This window comes from Lepus europaeus, chromosome 6, assembly GCF_033115175.1.
Source record: "Lepus europaeus isolate LE1 chromosome 6, mLepTim1.pri, whole genome shotgun sequence".
Classification (NCBI taxonomy): Eukaryota; Metazoa; Chordata; class Mammalia; order Lagomorpha; family Leporidae; genus Lepus; species Lepus europaeus.
In genome coordinates this window covers 90,382,048-90,405,726 of record NC_084832.1, presented here as the reverse complement: position 1 = coordinate 90,405,726, position 23,679 = coordinate 90,382,048, and the positions used below count along the sequence as shown (strand labels likewise).

Below are 23,679 nucleotides of genomic sequence, written 5' to 3'. Positions count from 1 at the left end.
TTATAAGAAACTGCTACACCCTTTTCCAGAGTGATTGTATCATTTTACCTCCACCACAAATGTATGATGATTTAGGTTGCCCACAGCCTTGCCAGTCTTTTTAACTTCAGCCATCCTGGTGGATGCTTAATAGTATCTCATTGTGATTTTAGTTTCTGTTTCCTGATGACTAATGATAGCAATTATCTTCTCAGTGCCTATTCATTATATCTGCTTGTTTGGATATCGTATTTTATGAAAAGTCTGACCTTGTGCACAGACAAATCTTTTCTCCATTTATAATTCCTGAAAGTCTTCTTACGATGAGTTGAAAGACTTGTTGATTTACTCCAGATACGAGTTCCATGGGAAATGTATGTTGTGTGATTGTTTCCTCTACTCTTTCATTTACCTGTTCACTGTCCTAATAGTTTCTTATAAAGAGTAGACTTTTTTTTTTTTTTTTGACAGGCAGAGTTAGACAGAGAGAGAGAGACAAAGAGAAAGGTCTTCCTTCCATTGGTTCACCCCCCAAATGGCTGCTACAGCTGGCATGCTGCGCTGATCCAAAGCCAGGAGCAAGGAGCTTCCTCCTGGTCTCCCATGGGGTGCAGGGCCCAAGGACCTGGGCCATCCTCCACTGCCTTCCCCGGGCCGTAGCAGAGAGCTGGACTGGAAGAGGAGCAAACGGGACAGAATCCGGCGCCCCAACTGAGACTAGAACCCGGGGTGCCGGATTGACTTTTTTCCTTTTATTGTTAATCCTTTCTTTGTTCAGAGAAACATTTGGCGGCCTGCACTGTGTGCAGCTGGTTAAGCTGCCGCCTACTAAGCCGGCAGCCCACATACAGGAGCCATTGCAAGTGCTTGCCACTCTGCTAATGTGCCTGGGAAAGCACCAGAAGATGGCCTAGTGCTTGGGCCTGTGCCACTCACGTGGCACCTGCGTGACACCTATGTGGCACCCACGTGGGCTCCTGGCTTCAACCTGGCCCAGCCCTAGCCGTTGTGGCCATTTGGGGAGTAAACCAGTGAATGGAAGATGTCTTTCTCTCTCCGTCTCTCCCCGTTCTGTCATTCTGCCTTCCAAATAAATAAATAAGTCTTTTAAAAGGAGGGGGAAGGGAAGGGAGGCAGGAGGGAGGGAAGTTGGGAAGCAAGTTAGTTTTGCCTACCTCAAGCTCACAAAGACACGCTGTGTTTCCTTCCAGACGCGTCATGATTTTAACTTTTACAGTGCGGTGTGTAAATGTCTCAAGTTAGCTTTTATGTGTGGCATGAGTAGGGGTCATGGTGGTTTTTTCCACCCTGTAGGGATGTGCAGGTCCACACAGTGTACTTTTGTGGTCAAGTCCTTCTCACCTCACACTGTGACTTAGCCTGCGCAACTTTGTAGGCTCATGACCTGGCCTGATGCTCACACGCAGCAAATAATCAATACGTGTTCACTGGTTGCATTAAAGATTTAGGGAATGATGGAGGATTCTGGCAGTCTTCCAGCATCCTGATGCTGGGTGCAGTTTTATACCAGGCATGCCTCTCATTAAGCCAACCCATAAAACCTGTTCAGCCTGCGAGGTCGCATCCTCTGCTAAGAGCACAGGTTGAAGCAACAAGGCCGATTGCCTGAATCTTTGCCTGTGGCTGCTTTGAAGTGAAGAATGGAGATAAGTTCGGCTTTCTATTGAGTTGTTAGTGTATGCTAGACATGGAGCCTCATTGCTTTCTCCTACTTTATAACAATCTTGTATATTAGATGTGGAAATTTGAATAGCAGGCTTTTTTTAAAAAATATGTATTTATTTAATTATTCAAAAGTCAGAGTTACAGAGAAAGAGAAATCTTCCATCTGCTGGTCCACTCCACAGATGGCCACAATGACCAGGGCTGGGCCAGGCTGAAGCCAGGAGTTTCATCCAGGTTTCCCATGGGTGGCAGGGACCTCAGCATCTGACCATCTTCTGCTGCCTTCCCAGGTGCATTGGTAGGGAGCTGGGTTGGAATGGAACAGCTGGGACACAAATCAGTGCCCATGTGGGATGCTGGTGTTGCAGGGGCAGCTTTACCCACTACTCCACACTGGAAACCCCCTGTTCAAAAAAATATGTATTTATTTGAAAGAGAGACATACACAGAAACTTTTTTTTTTTTTCGACAGGCAGAGTGGACAGTGAGAGAGAGACAGAGAGAAAGGTCTTCCTTTTTGCCGTTGGTTCACCCTCCAATGGCCGCCGCGGCTGGCGCGCTGCGGCCGGCGCACTGCGCTGATCCGATGGCAGGAGCCAGGTGCTTCTCCTGGTCTCACATGGGGTGCAGGGCCCAAGGACTTGGGCCATCCTCCACTGCACTCCCTGGCCACAGCAGAGAGCTGGCCTGGAAGAGGGGCAACCGGGATAGGATCGGTGCCCCGACTGGGACTAGAACCCGGGGTGCCGGCGCCGCAAGGCGGAGGATTAGCCTAGTGAGCCGTGGCACCGGCCCATACCCAGAAACTTTTAAAGTGATTTCTACATTGCTCAGTTAGCAAGTGTGCAAAGCTACACATTCTCTAAAACAGGGAAATCTGGAGGGAAGCCAGTAACTTCCCCCTGATGTATTTCTGCAAAAGAATTAGCACATGATTCATTTTTATTTATTTATTTATTTATTTGAGAAGTAGAGTTACAGACAGTGAGAGGGAAAGACAGAGAGAAAAGTCTTCCTTCCCATTGGATCACTCTCCAAATGGCCACAACGGCCGGAGCTGTGCCAGTCCAAAGCCAGGAGCCAGGTGCTTCCTCCTGGTCTCCCATGCGGGGCCCAAGGACTTGGGCCATCTTCTACTATTTTACCAGGCCATAGCAGAGAGCTGGATTGGAAGAGGAGCAGCCAGGACTAGAACCGTCACCCATATGGGATGCTGGGGCTGCAGGCAGAGGATTAACCTATTGTGCCATGGCGCCGGCCCCATGATTGATTTTAAGTACATAGAACTTGATAATAAATTTGATAAGTGGGCCGGTGTGGCGGCTCACTTGGCTAATCTTCCGCCTGCGGCGCTGGCACCCCAGGTTCTAGTCCCGGTCAGGGCGCTGGATTCTGTCCCAGTTGCTCCTCTTCCAGTCCAGCTCTCTGCTGTGGCCCAGGAAGGCAGTGGAGCCCTGCACCTGCATGGGAGACCAGGAGGAAGCGCCTGGCTCCTGGCTTCGGATCAGCGCAGCGCACCTGCCGTAGCAGCCATTTGGAGGGTGAACCAACGGAAAAAGGCCTGATGACGGACAGCTGGCAGGCTCAGCGCGCCCTCGGCCCGCACTCAGCGCTCAGCACACCCCTCTGCCCGCCCCCTCGTCTGACCTGTCCTCTCTTGCAGGTCTGCTACAGAAGTGTCCTTCCGTCGATGACTTTGTGAGCGCCCTCGTCTCCGACCTGGATCTGGACTTTGAAACCTTCCTCATGGATTCTAAATAATGGAAACGCTCAGATCTTCCAGACCAAGATCCTGTAGATACTAACTTTGTTACAAATGCAATAGCTGCAGAAATTAGTTTCTGAGTTCAGTATTCATTTGTGTAACAGCTTTTGAAAAGGTCTTAAACTGATGGGGCTTGGAATAAATGATTTGTTCTGACTGTGCTGGCTTTTCACCTGCTTGACAAAATGTGAGCCCAGGAGACTCCTCAGTGAGCTGGTGACAGCTGCACTTCGATGCACCTGCAGGACGCAGGCGTGGCCTTCATATAGCCACACTCCCCCTGGGCCATCACTGCTCCCTGTGGATCGCTAGCAGTTAAATTAGAGACTTAATTAAAAGCAAAATTAATTTAGGCCAGTTGAAAGCAGTCTTTAGAAGGATTACACACATAGTTCTTTTAAGAATGATTACCTGGCCGGCGCCGCAGCTCAATAGGCTAATCCTCCGCCTTGCGGCGCCGGCACACCGGGTTCTAGTCCCGGTCGGGGCACCGATCCTGTCCCGGTTGCCCCTCTTCCAGGCCAGCTCTCTGCTGTGGCCAGGGAGTACAGTGGAGGATGGCCCAAGTGCTTGGGCCCTGCACCCCATGGGAGACCAGGAGAAGCACCTGGCTCCTGCCATCGGATCAGCACGGTGCGCCAGCAGCAGCGCGCCTACCGCGGTGGCCATTGGAGGGTGAACCAACGGCAAAAAGGAAGACCTTTCTCTCTATCTCTCTCTCTCACTGTCCACTCTGCCTGTCAAGAAAAAAAAAAAAAAAAAAGAATGATTACCGGCCAGCACCGTGGCTCACGAGGCTAATCCTCCACCTTGCGGCGCCGGCACACCGGGTTCTAGTCCCGGTCAGGGCACTGGATTCTGTCCCGGTTGCCCCTCTTCCAGGCCAGCTCTCTGCTGTGGCCAGGGAGTACAGTGGAGGATGGCCCAAGGGCTTGGGCCCTGCACCCATGGGAGACCAGGAGAAGCACCTGGCTCCTGCCATCGGATCAGCACGGTGCGCCAGCAGCAGCGCGCCTACCGCGGTGGCCATTGGAGGGTGAACCAACGGCAAAAAGGAAGACCTTTCTCTCTATCTCTCTCTCTCACTGTCCACTCTGCCTGTCAAGAAAAAAAAAAAAAAGAATGATTACCGGCCGGCACCGTGGCTCACTAGGCTAATCCTCCACCTTGCGGCGCCGGCACACCGGGTTCTAGTCCCGGTCAGGGCACTGGATTCTGTCCCAGTTGCTCCTCTTCCAGGCCAGCTCTCTGCTATGGCCCGGGAGTGCAGTGGAGGATGGCCCAAGTCCTTGGGCCCTGCACCCGCATGGGAGACCAGGAGAAGCACCTGGCTCCTGCCTTCGGATCCTGCCTTCGGATCAGCGCGGTGCGCCAGCCGTGGCGGCCATTGGAGGGTGAACCAACGGCAAAGGAAGACCTTTCTCTCTGTCTCTCTCTCTCACAGTCCACTCTGCCTGTCAAAAAAAAAAAAAAAGAATGATTGCCATTTCCTGAGACCTGCTAGGCTTTGAAAATGCACTTTGGTCAGTTCCAACAACAACTGGGAAATGGAGCATGGCTCTCTGATTGTGTGTGTGTTGCTTTTCATGCACTACATAGAGAGAACTTGAACGTGTATTTCTCCAGCAGCGACAGTGAGGAAGTGACGTGCCAGGGCCAATCAGCTGGTAGGTGAGGAGCCTGGGATTCGGAGCACGGCCGTCTACATCCAGGTCCCAGCCGCTTTACGCTAGGGCGTACCGCACCGTGGTTGGTTAATAAACGATCACGACAGCTGCAAGCAGCCTCTTCCGGCTTCTCCCTGAGTTAGCAGTGGTGCACAAAGGAAGGATTCGGAATCCCCCAAACCTGAACATGTAGTCCCGCTAGCCACAGGATCTGGGGGGATTTCTCTAAGCCCAGAAACAGGTGGACAGGCAGAGGCCACTGGTCCTTCCTCCTTCCTCACCTCCTGGCCTCACTAAGAAATCCAGGTGCGCACCAGCCAGCAGGCAGAGCGGCCGGCAGCCGCTAAGTGGGGCTTCGATTGCCCCCTCTTGCCACCACTCCCCATTCAAAGGAACAAATCTGCATGGGAACACTTGGGAACTGCCACTCACAGAGAGCACCTGGGCAGGAGGAGGGTGAGGCTGGCCGAGGCGTCTCCTCCACACCCACAGCAGAGTTGACAGGAGAGGGTTGGAGCGGAGGTGAGGTCAGCAATACAAAGCCCCCCGCCCCCGACCCCCAGTGCCAGTGCCCAGGGACGCATTGAGCTGTTTCTGTGTTCTTGTGGTTTTTTTTTTGTTTTGTTTTGTTTTTTTTTTTCAATTCTGAAGAAAATCTGCTGATGAAAACAAATTCAGAAAGTGTCTCTGGGTCATTCAAAGAACGGTTTTGAACATTGAAAAACTTGATATCAACACCCAAGGTTTGGCCTGATTGGTTCAAAGCAATTGAGATACCTTGAGATACCATATTAATATCCGAAGAGCAGGACATCTATTTAAGCCTTTTCCAGTTTATGCTGAAAGTTCTTATATGTGTTATCTCCCTTTGTACAATGACACACAGTGACACAAGCCAGGCAGACAGGCGTGGGGACTGGTCCAGCACCACACAACTGGTCACGGGCAGGGACAGGCAGGAGCTGGCTCCCTGCACTCCTCACCTGCTGTCCTCAGGAGATGGGGCACACGTGACGCAGGCTGCGGGGTGTCCACTCAGTGCTGACTGTGGGGTACTGAGTGCCACGTGACCCACCCAAGCCACGCGCCCTTCTGCAGTTCGCCATCTTTTTGCCTGAGAAGACCGGTGTCCGTGGACAGACAGCAGATGAGAAAACACAGTGTGATGTTAGCACACCAGACTGGCAGAGATGAGGGCTTGGATCTAGGCGGGGTTGGAGTGGGAGGAAGGAGAGGCAGCGCACAGACATTCTGGAATATCCCTCGGGCAGTCGCATCTTTTCAGTAAGATCATCCAGCAATTATGAACTGTTCTCCGGAGATGTTTCTCTGACATCTCTCTAACAAGAACTTCATCCGGTGCCTTGCTGATCCCCAGCTATGTAAGTTCATTGCATGACCACAGGCACTGTGCTTCTGTCCTCATAGCAGTCCTTTGGGAGAATGCAATGATCATTAGGGAGATGCTTGGGCAAGGTCATAGAAAAGCCAGCTAAAATGTGTGTGTCTTTAACGGCTAGGAATCCCGTTCAGGAGGAGCAAGCCATAAGCAAATCTTGAAATAAATGGTAGCAGTGAGTTGGAAAACTGACTCAAAAGCCCATCAGTGTGGTTCATTCAACTTGGCAAGGTACAAAGTTTTAACTTGCTTGAATTTGAAACAATTCAGCTTTTTTATGATGCAAAATAGCAAAGGACTCAGGACTACAAAGGTGTCTAATATCCAAAAGCTCCAGGACATACATGTATCCGCTACATAAATGTAAAATGCATTTGACTTTGGGAGGCTCTAAAATCGTAGATGGAAAGTTGCAGACCCAACATTACGCCGTGTGCAAGGTCAGCTGGCATGCTGATTTTTTTAGAACCTTGGTCCTAATCCAGATGTCTTTCAGGCTGTCTATATTATCTGTCTTAAAACACATGAACTTCCTCCTCTAAAACCAAACAGCCTTTATCCCAAATGTTCCTCCTGAGTCAATGTCTTGGTCCGCAGCTTCACACCCGTCCTGTCCGATTGTTCAAGCAGAAATTCCAGAGGAGTGGGTCGCACCTCACCCTGCCACGCTCACCGTGTTCCTGACCTGTGTGTCTAGGGTGCATGTCTTCCTCCTTGTGGTTTCGTTCTTGCCAAATTCAGTTGCCAGATGCATCCTAGATAATCCAGAAAAGCCTCCCGTGTGATCTGGCATAAAGTGCTGAGGCCCAAGGGAGTGAAAGGGGGAGCCATCAGGAGACCCTGAGTGTCAGGCTTGAGCCATGAAAGGAACTGAATGTTTGGAGCCTAATTCTCTTGGAATCCTTGTCAAACTCTGTCAGAGTTATTAAAAATCACTGAGATGAGGACCCACAGTGTTGCACAGTGAGCTAAAAGATGCGTATCTGAGCGGTAGTTTGAGTCCTGGCTGCTCCACTTTTCCGTTGAGCTCCCTGCTAATGTGCCTGGGAAAGCAGTGGAAGCATTTGGGCCCCTGCCACTCATGGTGGGAGACCCAGAAGGAACTCCAGGCTCCTGGCTTCAGCCTGGCCTAACCCCAGGCATTGCAGCCATTTGAGGAGTGAACCAGTGGGATGAAAGATAGTATCTCTATCTCCCCTTGAGATAAATAAATAAATAAATCTTTTCAAAAGATAAACAAGAATTATGGAAAGGTTTCCATTTCTCCTGTCACTTCTTTGGAAGAATCCACAAAACAAATCCTGGACGATGGTGAATCTTGTGTCAACTTGAATGGGCCATGCGGTGCCCAGATTCAACCTTGATTCTGGGTAGGGTGTTTTGAGATGAGATTAGCAGGTGAAAGGTGGATCCTTAAAGCAGATGGCCCTCCCCAGTGTGGGCGGGCCTCATCCCACTGGTGAGGGTCCCCATAGAACAAAAGCAGAGGAAGGAGGAATTTGCCACTCTGTTGCCTGCAGGCCTGCCTGCTGTGCTGGGACATTGATCCTCTCCTGCCCTGGCACTGTCATGTGCTCCATCAGCTCCCCTGGTTCTCCGGCCTTTGGACTCAGGCTGGAATTAGACCATCAGCTTTCCTGGGTCTCCAGCTTGAGATGTGGAACTTTGCAGCTTCCACAATCCTGCAGAGACACACACACACACACATCCTATTGATTGTTTTTTTCTGGTGAACCTTAATACAACTCACAAGGAAATAACAATGTGTGTTTTGGAGTTGACATTGAAGAAGGAGGAATCAAGGAAATACCAAGGAAAGCAAGACCAAAACAGCTTGAGCAGAGACATCCTGAGTGTGGCTGTAGGTTTGCATTAGCTTTTGTGTAGAAGGCGCGTCCGACCTGTTTCTGTTCTTGATTTCTGTTTCAGGATTTTTACACGATTAAAAGGAGGCTGAGCAAGACTCTCTGGCTCTCACCCAAGTCGGATGCTAATTTACCAACATTGAGCCAGAGGAGGCAAGCCCGAGGAAACACACAAGGAAGGTTCTGAGGGAATTTTTTTCACGCCTTTTTATGTTGACTCTGCACTAAAGTTCAAGTTATTTTTAGTCTTTCTCACTAATCGTGTGCGAGCAGACTGGGAGCTGGGAGCAGGGAGCAGACGGGGAACAGCTTCACTGAGAACGGATCAAACATTACGGAATCCTCCTGCCTGGACCGTGGCTGGCCTGTTCTGAAGATCTCAGTTTTGAGCTTTTTCAAGTCTTAAAAACTGTTTTAAAGGATGTATTAAATTTTATTAAATTTAGTGAAAGTGCCAAATGGTATTTGTATTTATTCAGATACTGCTTTCTTTAAAAAAAAATAAATAAGGATTTGTTTATTATTTGGAAGAGTCACAGGGAAAGAGGGGGAGACAAATATTCCATTCACTGGTTCACTCCCCAGATGACCACAACAACCAGGACTGGAACAGGTTGGAGCCAGGGTCCTGAGCTTCATCTGGGTCTCCCACGTGGATGCAGAGGCCCAAACACCAGGCCATCCTCTGCTGCTTTCTCAGGTGCATTATCAGGGAGCTGGACTGGAGTGGAGCCGCCTGGACTCGAACCAGTGCCTATGTGGGATGTTGGTGCTAGCATCAGCACCTGTCGCTCAGAGACTGCTTTCACATTTAGTCTTTAATACTTGCTATGCGTAGCTTGTAGAAGGATCTTTGTATCTTTATACCACAAATGAAAAAGAAAGAAATGAGTTAGTGTAAGCGGGGAAGGCCTTTCTGTTTGGGCCATGGGCCAACAGGAGAGATCCTGGAGGGTGAGAAGGGGAACAACTGGTCACCCGACATGTTGGGTACTAGCTGGCTGGCACAGCCAGAGACTACCATGGTGGCCTGAACCAGCGCACAAAGGCGTCCTCATGAAAGAGACAGAGTGCAGCAACAGGGAGGCATGGCTAAGTGCCGGCCCCAATGAAGAGGACGACCACCATGGCGAGGGCGGCACTAGCCCTTTCGTGAGTCCCCCCCAAACTCTCTCGTGCTCACTTCCTGCGGTCAGCTGTGTTTTCAGCAGTGCAAGCTCTAGATCCATCACCTTAGAGCTTTGAGATAAACGATTCGTTACAGTTGGAGGAAAAGCATGTGGACTAAGAGCAAAGATCGTAAATGTGCACAGAGCGAGGACTGCTGAGGAAGATTAAAGATAAGCAGTGCAAGTTACTATGCAGCACAATATGTTTCTAATAGCACTCTCGTTGTTTGCAGATTGCTGATTAAATAAGCCAGTTCCATACCACAGATGGCTCTTTATTGGCAAGCTCATGGCTCACTGTGTGTTCTCAAGGCCCCCTTTCCTTTTTAGGTTGGAAATTTTCAATAATAACACAAGGAGCCAGAACAATATGTGATGGGTAACACCATTGCCCGCATACTTCCTGAGTGAAAAATCACAAACGTGATGGAATCTCGCGTGCAGCACATCTTCAAGGAAGGGTGCAAAGCTCTTCTTATCCCTGGCAGCCAGTAGTTCTTTGGTTCGATCATCAGACATCACATCAGACTTACTTAGCAAGCTCTTGTAGCTCCTGAGGAGTCAAAGGCCAGGGGACTTTGCTCGGGACATCATTTGTACTCCTTAGACAAGAGCAGCACTAACCCAAGCTGGGGCAGTGGAACGCAATGCTGCAGTCACCTCACACAGTAGTGGTGAGTGGGAGCCACGCCGAGGATGCATAGGCATGAGCAGGGTGCAGCGTGGACACCTGCAGCCTGGGGGTTCCTTGTTGGTGCCTCTCCATGTGTAGATTCTCGATAGAGACTGACTCAGTCACTGCTTGTGTGCTGAAGTCTGTGCTGGGTGCTACAGATACCAAGATGAACGCAATAGGAAACCTGCCCTGAAGTTGCCAGCAGTGCAGTCAGTAGATGCTGAGGAAGCCAGGGAATTTCAGTGTGATGTTGCAAGCTGACAGAGATTTTCAGAGGAAGACGAGGTGATAGATGAGAATTAGAAAATGACTGGGTTTTGGCTTAGTAGTTAAGACATGCTAGGACACTTGCCTTTCGAATCAGAGTGTGTGGGTTGCAGTCCCAGCTCTGACTCTTGACTCCAGCTGCCTGATAATGCACATCTGGGAGGCAGTAGTTATGGCTCCAGTTGTTGCTGTGGATTCATTCTGAGAGGAGGAGCACGGTGGGGGCAAGAGGCGCGGAGTCACCGCACAGACCCCAGGAGTCGGTGAAAGTGGGCCAGAGGTGAGCAGCCCAAAGACTCATTTATTTCGGTTGGTACAGCAGCTTATATAGCTGAGGCAGCCAATCCAGTCAAGGGGCGGTCTATGCCCTAACCAATCAATGCCTGTTGCCAGGAAGGCTCTGTTGCCAGCAGCCATCTTGGCATGGCCTTCTCATTCTACCACATCCAGTGACTGGGTTTCTGCCACCCTGTGGAAGACTCAGATTGAATTCCTGGCTCCTGGCTTTGGCCTGGCCAGGCATGGGCTGTTGCTGACATTTGGGGAAGAACCAGCAGAAGGGAGTGCTCTTGCCTGTTCATTCATTCTCTCTCTCTTCCTCTCTCTCTTTCTCTGTCTTCCACCTCCCCTCTCCCTCCCTCCCTCCCTCCCTCCCTCCCTCCCTCCCTCTCTCCTTCCCTCTCTTTCAAATATTTTGCAGCAAGCATTGTGGTACAGTGGGTTAACCACTGTCTGCACTGCCACATCCCATTTAGCCACAACAGCCAGGGCTTGGCCAGACCAAAGATAGGATTCCAGAATTCCATCCAGGTCTCTCAACTGGGTGGCAGGGATCCAAGTACTTGGTCCATAATTTACTGTCTTCCCCAGGTGCAAGCAGGAAGCTGGATCAGATGCAAGGAGCTGGGACTGGAACCAGCACTCAGTATGGGATGCCAGCATCCCAAGTGGAAACTTAACCCTCTGTGCCATAAAGCCTGCTCCAGTTTCCATAAGTTTTTTGAAGATTCCTCGTGTGCATGGATTTCAGGGTTTTTTGCACCAAAATAAACTGTTAATGTCATTTCTCATGAACTTTGTGAAATATCCCTTGTATACCCCAAAGAGTTAAAAGTGAGAACCCAAGTAGATAATTGCACAGCAGGGTTCATTGCAGCATTATTGGCAATAGCAAAAAGGCGGAAACAGCCCAAGTGTCCACCAGTACCTGAATGGTGCATCTGTGCAGTTGTGGGTTACTCTCCCATAAAGAGAAATGGAGTTCTGGTAGAGGTTGCCGCATGGAGAAGCCTTGGAAACCTGCCCACGAAATGAACACAGCAGAAAAGGATGAGATTGCAAGGTTCCACTTCTTTGAAATATCTGGAATAGGCAGATTCATATTGCCAGATAGTAGATTCTAGCTTCCCAGGGCCCAGGGGGGTGATGGACTGGAGGGTTGTTGCTTAGTGGCTGTTGCTGTGGTTCTTGGCACACACACATGCCTGCTGATCCATCACTGAGTGCTGGAGGTTATAGCAGCAAAAGCAATAGTTGTATAGAGTTTGTTTCAGGTGATGGAAAAGTATTGGAAATAGACAGTGGTGATGCTTACACAGCAATGCAAGTATGACGTAGTTAGTGTCGCTGAGTTTAAAAATGGTTGAAATCAGGGCCAGCGTTGTAGCACAGCGGGTTAATCTGCTGCTGCCTGTGACGCTAGCACTCCACACCAGAGCACTGGTTTGAGTCCCAGCTGCTCTGCTTCCAATCCAAACCCCTGCTAACGCACCTGGGAAAGTAATGGAAGAGGGCCCAAGTACTTAGGTCCCTGCCACCCATGTGGGAGATCTGATAGAGTCCCGGGATCCTGGCTTCGGCTCGGCCCAAACCCAGCCGTTGGGGCCATTAGGGAACTGAACCTGTGGATAGAAGATCTGTCTGTCTTTCCCTCTTTATCACTCTGCCTTTCAAGTGAATAAAATAAATCTTTCTTAAAAAATGGTTAAAATGATGAATCTTGTTATACTTTACCACAATTTTTAAAACGTTAATGGTGTACTATATTATGCCTTTGATTTATAAACTTTACATAGGGAAATTTTATTACAGATTAATTAAATCTCAATAATGGAGGCCAGTACTGTGGCGTAGAGGGTAAAGCAGCCACCTGCAGTGCCGGCATCCCATATGGGCACCAGTTCATTCCTGGCCGCTCCACTTCCGATCAGCTCTCTGCTATGGCCTGGTAAAGCAGTAGAAGATGGCCCAAGTCTTTGGGCCTCTGCATCTGCATGAGAGACTCAAAAGAAGCTCCTGGCTCCTGGCCTTGGATCAGCCCAGCTCCAGCCACTGCAGCCACTTGGGGAGTAAACCAGGGGCTTTATGGGGAGTAAACCAGAGAGGGATGATCTCTCTCTCCCATCTCTCTCTCTCTCTCTCTCCCTCTCTCTGCCTCTGCCTCTCTGTAACTCTGCCTTTCAAATAAATAATCTTTTTTTAAAAAAATCTCAATAATGTTTTTACAAAGATGAAACCTATAAACCATACATGACTGATGGTTCTCTCCCCATTACACTGTGAACGAATCCAGGCTGGAACTTGTATCCGTTCCTCTTTATTTACCTACGGACTCAGGTGGTGTCTGGTACCTGGTAGCCCAGTTGACCATATCTCCCTCGGGGCCTCACTGATGCTTGACAAGCCAAGTTCTCGCTGACGATCTTTCACTCTAACAGTTTTATTCCTGACCCAGGTAGATAGGCTTGATTTTTTTTCCCCTACTCATTAGCAGAACAGCATCCAAAAGGTAACACTGGTTGGAAGTGTTCTTGTTAGTACACGCACCTCTAATTGATGAAAGATTTCTATTTAGTTTTAAAAGTGTAACTTCCTGAATGTACCTAGCAATAGTAGTGCTTATCATTCTGATTGCCCTCGCCTTTCTTTTTAATGCATACATAGCCATTTTTCATTTCATCTTTACCTCTTCAGAGAGAGATGATATTTTGTGAGGGAGAGAAAGCTGAAATGTGGATTACTTTTTTCCTACCATTCAAAAAAACTGTCTACTTATCTTCTTTCTCCAGGGTTTTTAGAAAGATGAACATTGCTTCTGCTTCCTCTCCTGATTGCAAATAACAGAATTCAAACTCTAACTGAGTAAAACTTTTTTTTTTTTAATAAGGATACTATTTGGGTGTCTCCAAGCACCCAAGGATTGCCAACAGCAGTTAGGAATTGGTTGCAAATAAGATACCTTTGTAATGAAGCTGTTAAACCACTAGGAAAAAAATGCTCATGTCACACAGTTATAAATAAGCACGTGAAAAGCAGTCCCAAAGCCGGATTTCCTCTCTGGTCGAGGAGCTGGTCATTTGCACTGCCACTGTTCGCTGGCTACAGGTTAGGACACGCAGAGCTGCCCCTGCTGGCTTTGCTTAGGAGGTGGACCTCGGCCCCTGAGCATTTAAAAGGAGTATTTTCTAGAGGTCATAATTTCTTCTCCTTGGTTTGCTGAATCTTTAAGGCTGTTAAAAGGGTTTGGAATAAGGTTAAGAAAATCCAAGCCCAGGAAACTGAGTCAGTTGTTTGGGAAGCAGACATGGAGACAGGATTAGATGTGGAAAAGACTTATTGGGAGGACTTCCTATGAGGGACACACATGGGGAACAGAAGCAGGCAGAGGGAGAGAGCCTTGAACCCTGATGAACACCTGAAACTCAGCACAGCTCCGAGAAAGTTCTGGACAGGCCGATGGGAGGCCCCAAGTCTAAACTGACCATTACAGGGGTCCCGCATCTCACAGAAATCACCACGCATTCACACAGAGCCACAGGGAACCCTTGTTTTTCTTTCTTTCTTTTTTTTTTTTTTTTTTGACAGGCAGAGTGGACAGTAGAGGGAGACAGAGAGAAAGGTCTTCCTTTTGCCATTGGTTCACCCTCCAATGGCCGCCGCGGTAGGCGCACTGCGGCCGGTGCACCGTGCTGTTCCGATGGCAGGAGCCAGGTGCTTCTCCTGGTCTCCCATGGGGTGCAGGGCCCAAGCACTTGGGCCATCCTCCACTGCACTCCCTGGCCACAGCAGAGAGCTGGCCTGGAAGAGGGGCAACTGGGACAGAATCCGGCGCCCCGACCAGGACTAGAACCTGGTGTGCCAGCACTGCAAGGCGGAGGATTAGCCTAGTGAGCCGCGGCGCCGGCCTGGAACCCTTGTTTTTCAAGAACAAAGCTGAAGGACTCGCAATTTGCAATTTCAAAACAGTACCCAAAACACTGTCGCTGACAGGGACTGCTGAGGGTCACCCTGAGGGTCATGTGAGGCTCCCATCCGGCAGGCCCTGTGAGGCGGCTGGATGGGAGCGCCTGGTCATGGGGGCCCACTCAGCCAAGGCGCCATGCGGGGCTGTGGACCGCAGCAGATGCCCACAGTGTTATGACACAGGGGCCTTGGAGAGCTGGGCGCGGCAGGGCAAGGTGTGTGTGTGTGTGTGTGTGTGTGAGCTCACTCGCTCCTCCACTGCCACTGCCCTGTGGGTGCAGGGAGCCTTGACCTATGGCTTCTCCTTGTGCGTGCCTACACAGGATGACGGCGCACCCACGACAAGCATCAGCGGAGGGCCGATTTTGTGGTTGGCTGTGGTCGCAGGGATGAGGAGCTGGCGTCTAGTGGGAGAGCAATGTTTCAGTGAACAGCCGTCACATACACTGGGTCACAGAGGTGTTGCTGGAGGCACAGAGGACAGTGATGTCGCCAGGGAGCTGGGACCAGCGCAGTTTCAGACTCTGAGTGGGCAGGGCCATTCGTTCAATACTTTCAAAGGCTTGGAGTCCTGAAGTCATCTTCCTTCCACCTTTGTTTGTCAATTTTTAAGATTTTTCTTTTTGTTTGAAAGGCAGAGATACAGAGAGAGGAGAAGAAAGAATGAGATCTTCCATCTGCTGGTTCATTCCCCCAAATGGCTGCAGAGGGCCAGGGCTGGGCTGTTCAGAAGTCAGGAACCAGTAGCCTCTTCTGGGTCTCACACGTAGGTGCAGAGGCCCAAGCACTTTGGCCGTCTTCCACTAGGTGCATTAGCAGGGAGCAGCCGGAACGTGAACTGGCACCCATATGGGATGCCAGCGTCACAGACAGAGGCTTAACCTGCTATGCTATAGCACCAGCCCTCTGCACATCAATTTTTATTTTTAAAAATTTCTTGTTTGAGACGTGGAGAGACAGAAAAACAGACAGAGTGCCCATTTGGGTTTTTACTCCCTAAATGTCCACACAGCCAGGCATGGGCCATACTGAAGCTGAGAACTGGGAACTCAATCCAGGTCTCCCACACAGATGGGAGCAACCCAACTACTTGAGCCATCACTGCTTCCTCTCAGGATCTACGTAGCCGGAAGTCAAGAGGAAGCAGCAACACGCCGTATCTAACCTGGGCAGCTGGAACTCAAGCCCCAACACACCATATCTAACCTGGGAGTCTTAACCGCCAAGCTACACAGATTTTATTTTCCAACTGTGAAGGCGTAATGGCGAAGCTAAGAAAGGGTGATTCTGGAGAAGTAAGGTTACTGTGGCCTGAGGCAAGATGACCTTAGATGTTCTGACCATAGAGAGTGAGTCAATAATGCCTGCAAGAATGAGAGCCCACAGGGACAGTGCCTGCCCAGAGACAGTGAGGAAAACCAGTGTGAAACCGTGCTGGGCCATCGCAGGTCCCTGAGGTGGGGACCTCTGAGCAGCCCGCCTTTCTCTGCATCTCCCACTGCCACCCCTTGATCTGGGCAGGACCGGGAAGAGGGGGTTGGCAGAGATGGGGGCAGGTGCAGGATTTCTGGCTAGAATACCACCTACCTAATTAACTCTCTGGGCCCCCAGAGTCCCGATAGGGGCCGCCCATGCCTGGGGCTCACAGGGGGCATTCTCAGGATCCCTCAGGGGTGTGTGTGTGTGTGTGGGGGGGCCCTCGCCAGGTACCCTCCTCCCATTCCCTGTGCCCCGGCACCGGGTGCCAGTCAGAGAGAGGGAGTGCCCAGGCATCCCGTCCCTTGCTGCTTCTCCATTTCACTTTGGTTCCCACCTCTGTCCCCAGACAGACACTGGAGGGAATGGATTCCACTGCTAGTGGCCCTCGGGTGCCCTGGCAGTGGGAGGCAGACCCAAACTTCGTCCAGCCTCGAGTGCTTTCGCTCTTGTTCTGATTCCTCCTCTGCTGGGCTTGGAGTTTTAAAACCCCGTTTGTTTCTTTCTGGATTATTTAAGGAAAAGAAGGTAGAACGCTTACCTACAACTGCTTCCCGACGGGAACTAAGGTAGAGGGCCTGTCTCTGCAGGGAGAGCTGCTTTGGTGTCTGACCCGCGTGGTCTCCCCGTTGGCACACGGGCTGTGTGCACACGTGTGTGTGTATTCATGTGTGGTTTGCATGTGCATGTGTGTTAGGGGCTGGCCACAGGCAGGATTTTTACAAATGCACGGGCCAGATTTTCATCTCCCTCACGGGAGGAAACCCCTACCACAAGCAGCATTAGAGGGGTATGTACTCACACATTCAGCTGTTTACATAGTTAATACGTTGGTTTATAGAATTCACCGCCTGGCACAGCACATGTTTCTAACATTTGTGCGCTAAAACTGCAAACCCATCGCTGCCTGCTCAGTAGTGGGGCTCTCAGGTGGCTCCTGGCTGTGGGTCTGAGGCTGCCCGGAGGCTGGGCAGAAATCCTACCAACACTAACACAGCCAGAGGCCAGGCCCACAGGGCCGCGGGCGCTTTTTTCCAACAAATATTTATGGGGAGCTAGGAGCTGGCAAGTGCCTGTGTGCAGCGCCATAGGAAATGCACAGATCCATGTGATACCAGGGGAAGCGCCAGGCAGCAGGGCAGCGCGGGCTGAGAGCGCAGGGGGAGGGTTGTGGGCGGAGGGCTTCCCTGTCCTTCCCCAGGGCAGCGGTGTGCGGGTGGCCCAGCCCCCTCCTGGCAGGACCACACTGCACCCCTGCAGCCCTCGCCTGCACCCTCCTCCAGGCTGCAGCTCCCCAGGCGCGGTAACTCTCTCCCTACCTCTCCGCAGGGGCTCTGATGCCACCTTCTCAGAGGGGGTCTCCTGGCCGGTGGTGCCTGTTCACTCCCCTGGGTACCTTCTCCAGAGCAGTGGTCAGAACCTGCAGTCCTCACGCAGCTCCTGCGGAGACTCACCTCCCGTCTCCTCCCCTAACAGGCAAGCTCTGGGTCAGCAGTGACCTCTTCATCCGGGTCCCTGTTGAACTCCCAGGCTTTAGCGAAGATCCTGGCACCCGATGGTGTGCGTCGCCCAGTGGCCCAGCCTGAACGCTGCTTCTCTAGTGGAGGTGGGTTTGCAGGGGCGAGGGTGCAGGGTGGCCCATGGAGCACCTCATTTTCTCCGCAGGGTTTTGTGTATCTGCATTTTGCTGGGATGAGGGTTCACGGGTCCAGTCCCCAAAGGCACCTGTGGCACCTGCCTTTCCCAAACAGGAGGCGCCTCAGGTGGGCTCTGCTGGGGCCAGAGCGCTGAGTCTGGCACTGAGCCGGGGCCTCGCAGGGAGAAGCAGGGGCCGGGGCCGCTCCTGGAAATGTCTGAGTCCGTGTTTCAGAGCCTGCGGTGCCCAAGAGTTCCACCAAGGGAACATTGCCATAGGAAGGGACTTTGTGCCCTTCCTGCAGGCACAAAGGCGTCTTCACTTAGCGTGGGGTCGTGTGCCACTACACACATCAGAAGTTGTAGATACTGTAAGTCAACACGCATTTAAGACACTTAACCTACTACACATCCTAAGCGGAGCCTCACTTACCTTAAATATGTTCAGAACACTTATGTTAGCCTACGGCTGGGCAAAATCACCCAACACAAGCCTACTTTACAGTAAAGTGAAAATAATCAAATGATCTTCCTTCAATCTCATATTTTACCTTTACTGTAGTCTTAACTCTTATAGCCCCCAAATGAATCTTTTGTTTCAAATAAGCAAAAGATATTCTTAAAAAAATCCCACAAAATTGACTTTATGCTGTATATTCTTTTCAGAGAGAGAGGGAGAGAGAGATCTCCATCAGCTGATTCATTCTCCCAAATACCTGCAACATCCAGGGCCAGGGCTGAAGCTGGGAGCTAGGAACTCAGTCCAGGGCTCCCATGTAGGTGGCAGGAATCCAACTACTTGGGCCATCACCGCTGCCTCCCAGTATCTTTGTTAGCAGGAACTGAAGTCGGGGAAGAGAACCCTGGTACTCTGATGTAGGACACCAGCATCCTGACAGACATCCTGACTTCTGGGCCGTACACCTGCCCCTGTCATTATCCATATCATGAAAAATATTTTGACTGTAGCATTATTTATTGGAATTTAAAGAGTATTGGATCAGTCTCCATTCATTTGAGGCAGAATCTTCTCCCCCTCACACATACTGTTATAGAACCCTCCACAGCCACATTTCCTTTAAATATTTTTTAAAAATTTATTTAAAAGGCAGAGAGGCAGGGAGACAGACAGAGGGAGAGAGAGAGAGAGAGAATCTCCCATCCACCAATTCATTCCCCACATGTCCACAACAGTTGGGGCTGAACCAGGCTGAAGCCAGGAATGAGGTGGAGACCCCAAGTACTTGAGCCATCACTTGCTGCCTCGTTAGCAGGAAGCTGGAATTGGGCGTGGAGCCAGGTAGTCTGATGTAGGACGTGGGCACCCCCGGTGGCATCTTAACTGGTGCAGCAAACGTCTGCCCCTCAGCCACATCTGCACTTTTGCATTGTCTCAAAGATCGTTTGGAAGGATCTCTTTTTTTCCAAAATGATAACATCCTGATTCAAATTACTACTTCATTTTTGAATAGGCAGTTTTCTTTTTCTTTCTTTCTTTCTTTTTTTTTTTTTTTTTTTTGACAGGCAGAGTGGATAGTGAGAGAGAGAGACAGAGAGAAAGGTCTTCCTTTTTGCCATTGGTTCACCCTCCAATGGCCGCCACGGCCGGCGCATCGCGCTGATCTGAAGCCAGGAGCCAGGTGCTTCTCCTGGTCTCCCATGCGGGTGCAGGGCCCAAGGACTTGGGCCATCCTCCACTGCACTCCCGGGCCATAGCAGAGAGCTGGCCTGGAAGAGGGGCAACCGGGATAGAATCCGGCGCCCTAACCGGGACTAGAACCCAGTGTGCCGGCGCCGCAAGGCGGAGGATTAGCCTGTTAAGCCACGGCGCTGGCCTGAATAGGCAGTTTTCATGGCCAGTAAAACTCAAAGCACTCAGTCTACAAAATAGCAAATGTTCAGCTCTCATAGTGGATTATGTTCTTATGAACATAATCGGTTTCTAGAAGCAAATTTATTAATCATATGAACATGTAAATGGTCTTTAGATAATTTGAATATAACCTCCTGTCTTGGTTGTCCTTTCCTGTCGTAACTAAATACCCGAGGCTGGGCGATTTATAGACAAGAGACTTAGCTCGCGTTCTACAGGCTGGGAAGTCCAAGATCCAGGGGCTGCCTCTGGTGAGGGCCTTGTGCTGTCATAACATGGTGTGTGGCAACACGAGGCAGGATGGCACTTTAAAGTGGCCAACAAGTGCACGCAGAAGAGAAGCTGCGCTTTGGTAACTAATCTACTCCCGGCAGAGCAAGACCTCACTCAAAGCCCTGAGGCCGAGTTTACACATTCATGGGGACTTTGACCCCACGGCCTGAACTCCTCCCAGGACGCCCTCCCTATCCTCAGTCTGAGTTTGGGTGAGGACAAACCATAGTCAAACCATAGCATCCCCATAACGGCAGTATCCCAATTTTCTTGTTTTCCCTCAGAAAGTTTTGGGGGTAAAAAATAAGTTGTGCATACTTTAAGATAGAATTTTAGGAAATAAAGTTGCCTTTACCTTTTAAAGTTCCTTATCTTAAGGCAAATTTTTTTTTTTTTTTTGGTGTTAAATTTAGTAAGCGAGAGGCCATCGGCTTGAGGCTTTCTCTGAACTTCAAGTTTCTGTGAAATGAGCCACAACCTAACTTCATATGCAAATAAAGCAAAAGCTAGCTTAGGAGGGTGGTTAATATTTTTGGAACTCAGCCAATCACAGACAGCCAACTGATCATACCATGTCCAAATAAACAGGTAGCTGTAACCAGTTAAGGTATTTCTGTACATTACATCCTGTGCTAACAATAGATCCTCACTGTTCGCAATGCACAGTGGAGCTCTCTGCTTCCCTTCCAGTTCCGAGTGCTGCCTGGTTCATTAATTGTCCTTTGCTCTATTAAATTCGACTTTTCTAAACTTCTTGTAACACAAGATAGAAGAAAAATGAACACTCAGGCAAAAGGACCTTCCTTGCACTGCATACTCTCTAAGCAGATGCTATTTGGCATAAGGGCATGGGCTGCGTGGGTGGCACTGGGCTGAAGGCAGTCCCGGGCACCGGGAGGAGCACTCCCAGCAGGGACAAGGAAACCTGGGCACCTCCCAGTCTGTGTCCTTCAGCAATCGCTGCTCATGGACTCGCCGGCATGTCCTGAAGTTGTTCACTGGATAGAAAATTCACAAGGAAAACCTGAGGGCTCGACATCACACCTGTGGCTCAACATCACACACCTGGCCACCCATGGTATCCATGCAAAGAGCTGAGGGAGGGGCTGGCGCTGTGGCTCAGCTGGTTAAAGCTCTGGCCTGAAGCAACGGCATCCCATATGGGCGCGGTTCTAGTCTCCTCTTCCGGTCCAGCTCTCTGCTATGGCCTGGGAAAGCAGCAACAGATAGCCCAAGTCCTTGGGCCCCTGCACCCACGTGGGAGACCCAGAAGAAGCTCCTGGCTCCTGGCTTCGGATTGGCGCAGCTCCAGCTGTTGCGGCCATCTGGGGAGTGAACCATCGGATGGAAGACCTCTCTTTCTCTGCCTCTCCTCTCTCTGTATAACTCTGGCTTTCAAATAAATAACTAAATCTTTAGAGGAAAAAAATAAAAAAGAGCTGAAGGAGGGCAATGGGGCCTGTGGTCCATGCTGGAGAATGTGGATCTTAACAGAACTCAGCAAAAGTTGATACCTTCTCTCCCCTGCAGTGATGTGTGTGTGTGTGTGTGTGTGAAGCCTTCCTGGTATATTGGAGGCATGGGATCTGATTACCTTAGGACCTTGCAACAGAAAAACCAGGTTTCCTAAGTGGTTATTGTTGTTAGTTTGTTATTTGTTATTGTTATTTTGTTATTTATATTTGTTATATTACTTTGATGATTTAAGGGATCTGCACAATATTTTACACTGTTAATAAAGTCTTTATAAGACATCTCCCACTCCTCTGTTTAAGAATAGAGTCTTTGTAGCACTTGTATTTAACAGTGACTGATGTATATACACAACTTTGTGGAGTGAATGAATGGAGGTGAGGCTCAGTCATTTCCCTGTAGATGAAGTGCTGGGAGAACTGGATCGTGTTGCTTATCGTACTCAGCCACTTACTGGAATAATACCTCGCACATAGTCAGACTATAAACATGATAGCAGAGATAATCATTATCCCGAGAAATAGGTAAATTAAAAGTCAATAGCACCAGAAGACCTTGAGGTCTATGAGAAAACGAGACAAAACAAGCAGGTGCCATTTGCCCAATTAATTTACTAGTATGGATGTGAAAATTGTATCATTTTTGGCAGAACAGCCACATTGGGATTTCAATTTATCAACTCAACTTTACTGTGGAAGAAAAGAAAGTAAAACCAATAGGCAAGGGGCTGGCACTGTAGCTCACTTGGTTAATTCTGCGGCGCTGGCATCCCATATGGGTGCCAGGTTCTAGTCCCGGTTGTTCCTCTTCCAGTCCAGCTCTCTGCTGTGGCAGTAGAGAATGGCCCAGGTGCTTGGGCCCTGCACCCGCATGGGAGACCAGGAGGAAGCACCTGGCTCCTGGCTTTGGATCGGCGCAGCGCGCCAGCTGTAGAGGCCATATGGGGGGTGAACCAACAGAAGGAAGACCTTTGTCTCTCTCTCTCTCACTGTCTAACTCTGCCTGTCAAAAAAAAAAAAAAAAGAATAAGAAAAAAAAAACAGACAGAGGTCATGGGGTCAAAGCACTGTGCATGTCATATGGTGGCAAACTTGTTAATGACTCTTGTATTACCTTGATATTTGCATTAACACAGGAACTTCTGGAATTTACAGCTGAAGCTTTAATGCGGTTTGGAACAGTTTTTATGGAGTTACTATTTCTGAGGTGGGCATTTGACATTTGACCTAGCAGTCAGGATGCCACTTGGGATGTCTGCGTTCCATATCACAGTGCAGAGGTTTGAGTCTCATTTCCAGCTCCTGAGTCTAGCTTCCTGCTAATGCAGACTCTGAGAGAGAGAGATTGAGAGAGAGATAAAGCCCCAAGTAATTGAGTTCCTGCCTCCCATGTGGGGATTGGATTGCATTCCTGGCTCCCAGCTTTAGCCCTGGCATGTGGAAAGGGATCCAGTAGATGGGAACTCTCTCTCTGTCTCTATATTTCTTTCTCTTTATCTCTCTGCTTTGCAAATCACTTAATTAAATAAATAAATTGATATCAACTTTTTAAAAGTACATTTCTTAGTTGAGTCCAGAGCAATGCATTGCCTTACTTATTTCACAATTATTAAGTGCCTAATGTATATCTTGGCACTCTTTAAACATTAAGGGATATAGCTGTGAACAAAATAGTCAGAACTCCATATTTATGGCACTTAGTAGGAATGACAGAAAACAAATAAATAATATAAACCAGGTAAGAAGGCAGCGATGTCTATGGGGAGAATGGCAAGGGAAATGGAAACGGGGAAGGTATGCATTTTAAGTTGAGTGGCCAGAGGCTGTCTCATTGCAAAGGTGAATTAGAAGAGGCCAGTAAAAGAACCACATGGCTGAGAACAGCAGTGCAAAGGCCCTGAGGTGGAAATGAGCCTGATCCTTAGAAGACAGCAGAGTTTATAAAGCATGGGTCTCTGCTGAATATTGACAATATATATTAAAGAGTAAAGAAATAAAGAATTTATTGGCCTGGCGCCACAGCTCACTAGGCTAATCTTCCGCCTGCAGCGCCAGCACCCCGGGTCTCGGTTGGGGTGCCGGATCCTGTCCCGGTTGCTCCTCTTCCAGTCCAACTCTCTGCTGTGGCCCGGGAAGGCAGTGGAGGATGGCCCAAGTGCTTGGGCCCTGCACCCGCATGGGAGACCAGAAGGAAACATCTGGCTCCTGGCTTCGGATCGGTGCAGCGCCGTCTGT

General features: G+C 49.7%; 1 protein-coding gene across 2 annotated transcripts in view; it reads left to right on the top strand.

The window, feature by feature from the left end:
- Nucleotides 1–8,704, top strand: part of MIPEP (mitochondrial intermediate peptidase) — a 176,960-nt gene extending 168,256 nt beyond the window's left edge. Inside the window, exon 19 of one of the 2 annotated variants that reach the window (XM_062194561.1) lies at nt 8,426–8,704. In XM_062194561.1, the coding sequence (XP_062050545.1) occupies nt 8,426–8,442 (17 nt within the window). In that variant the 3' untranslated portion in view covers nt 8,443–8,704. Of the gene's footprint in view, nt 1–3,328; nt 3,586–8,425 lie in introns of those variants that run through there. The other variant, XM_062194560.1, reaches the window with a different exon arrangement.
- Nucleotides 8,705–23,679: the final 14,975 nt, after the last annotated feature.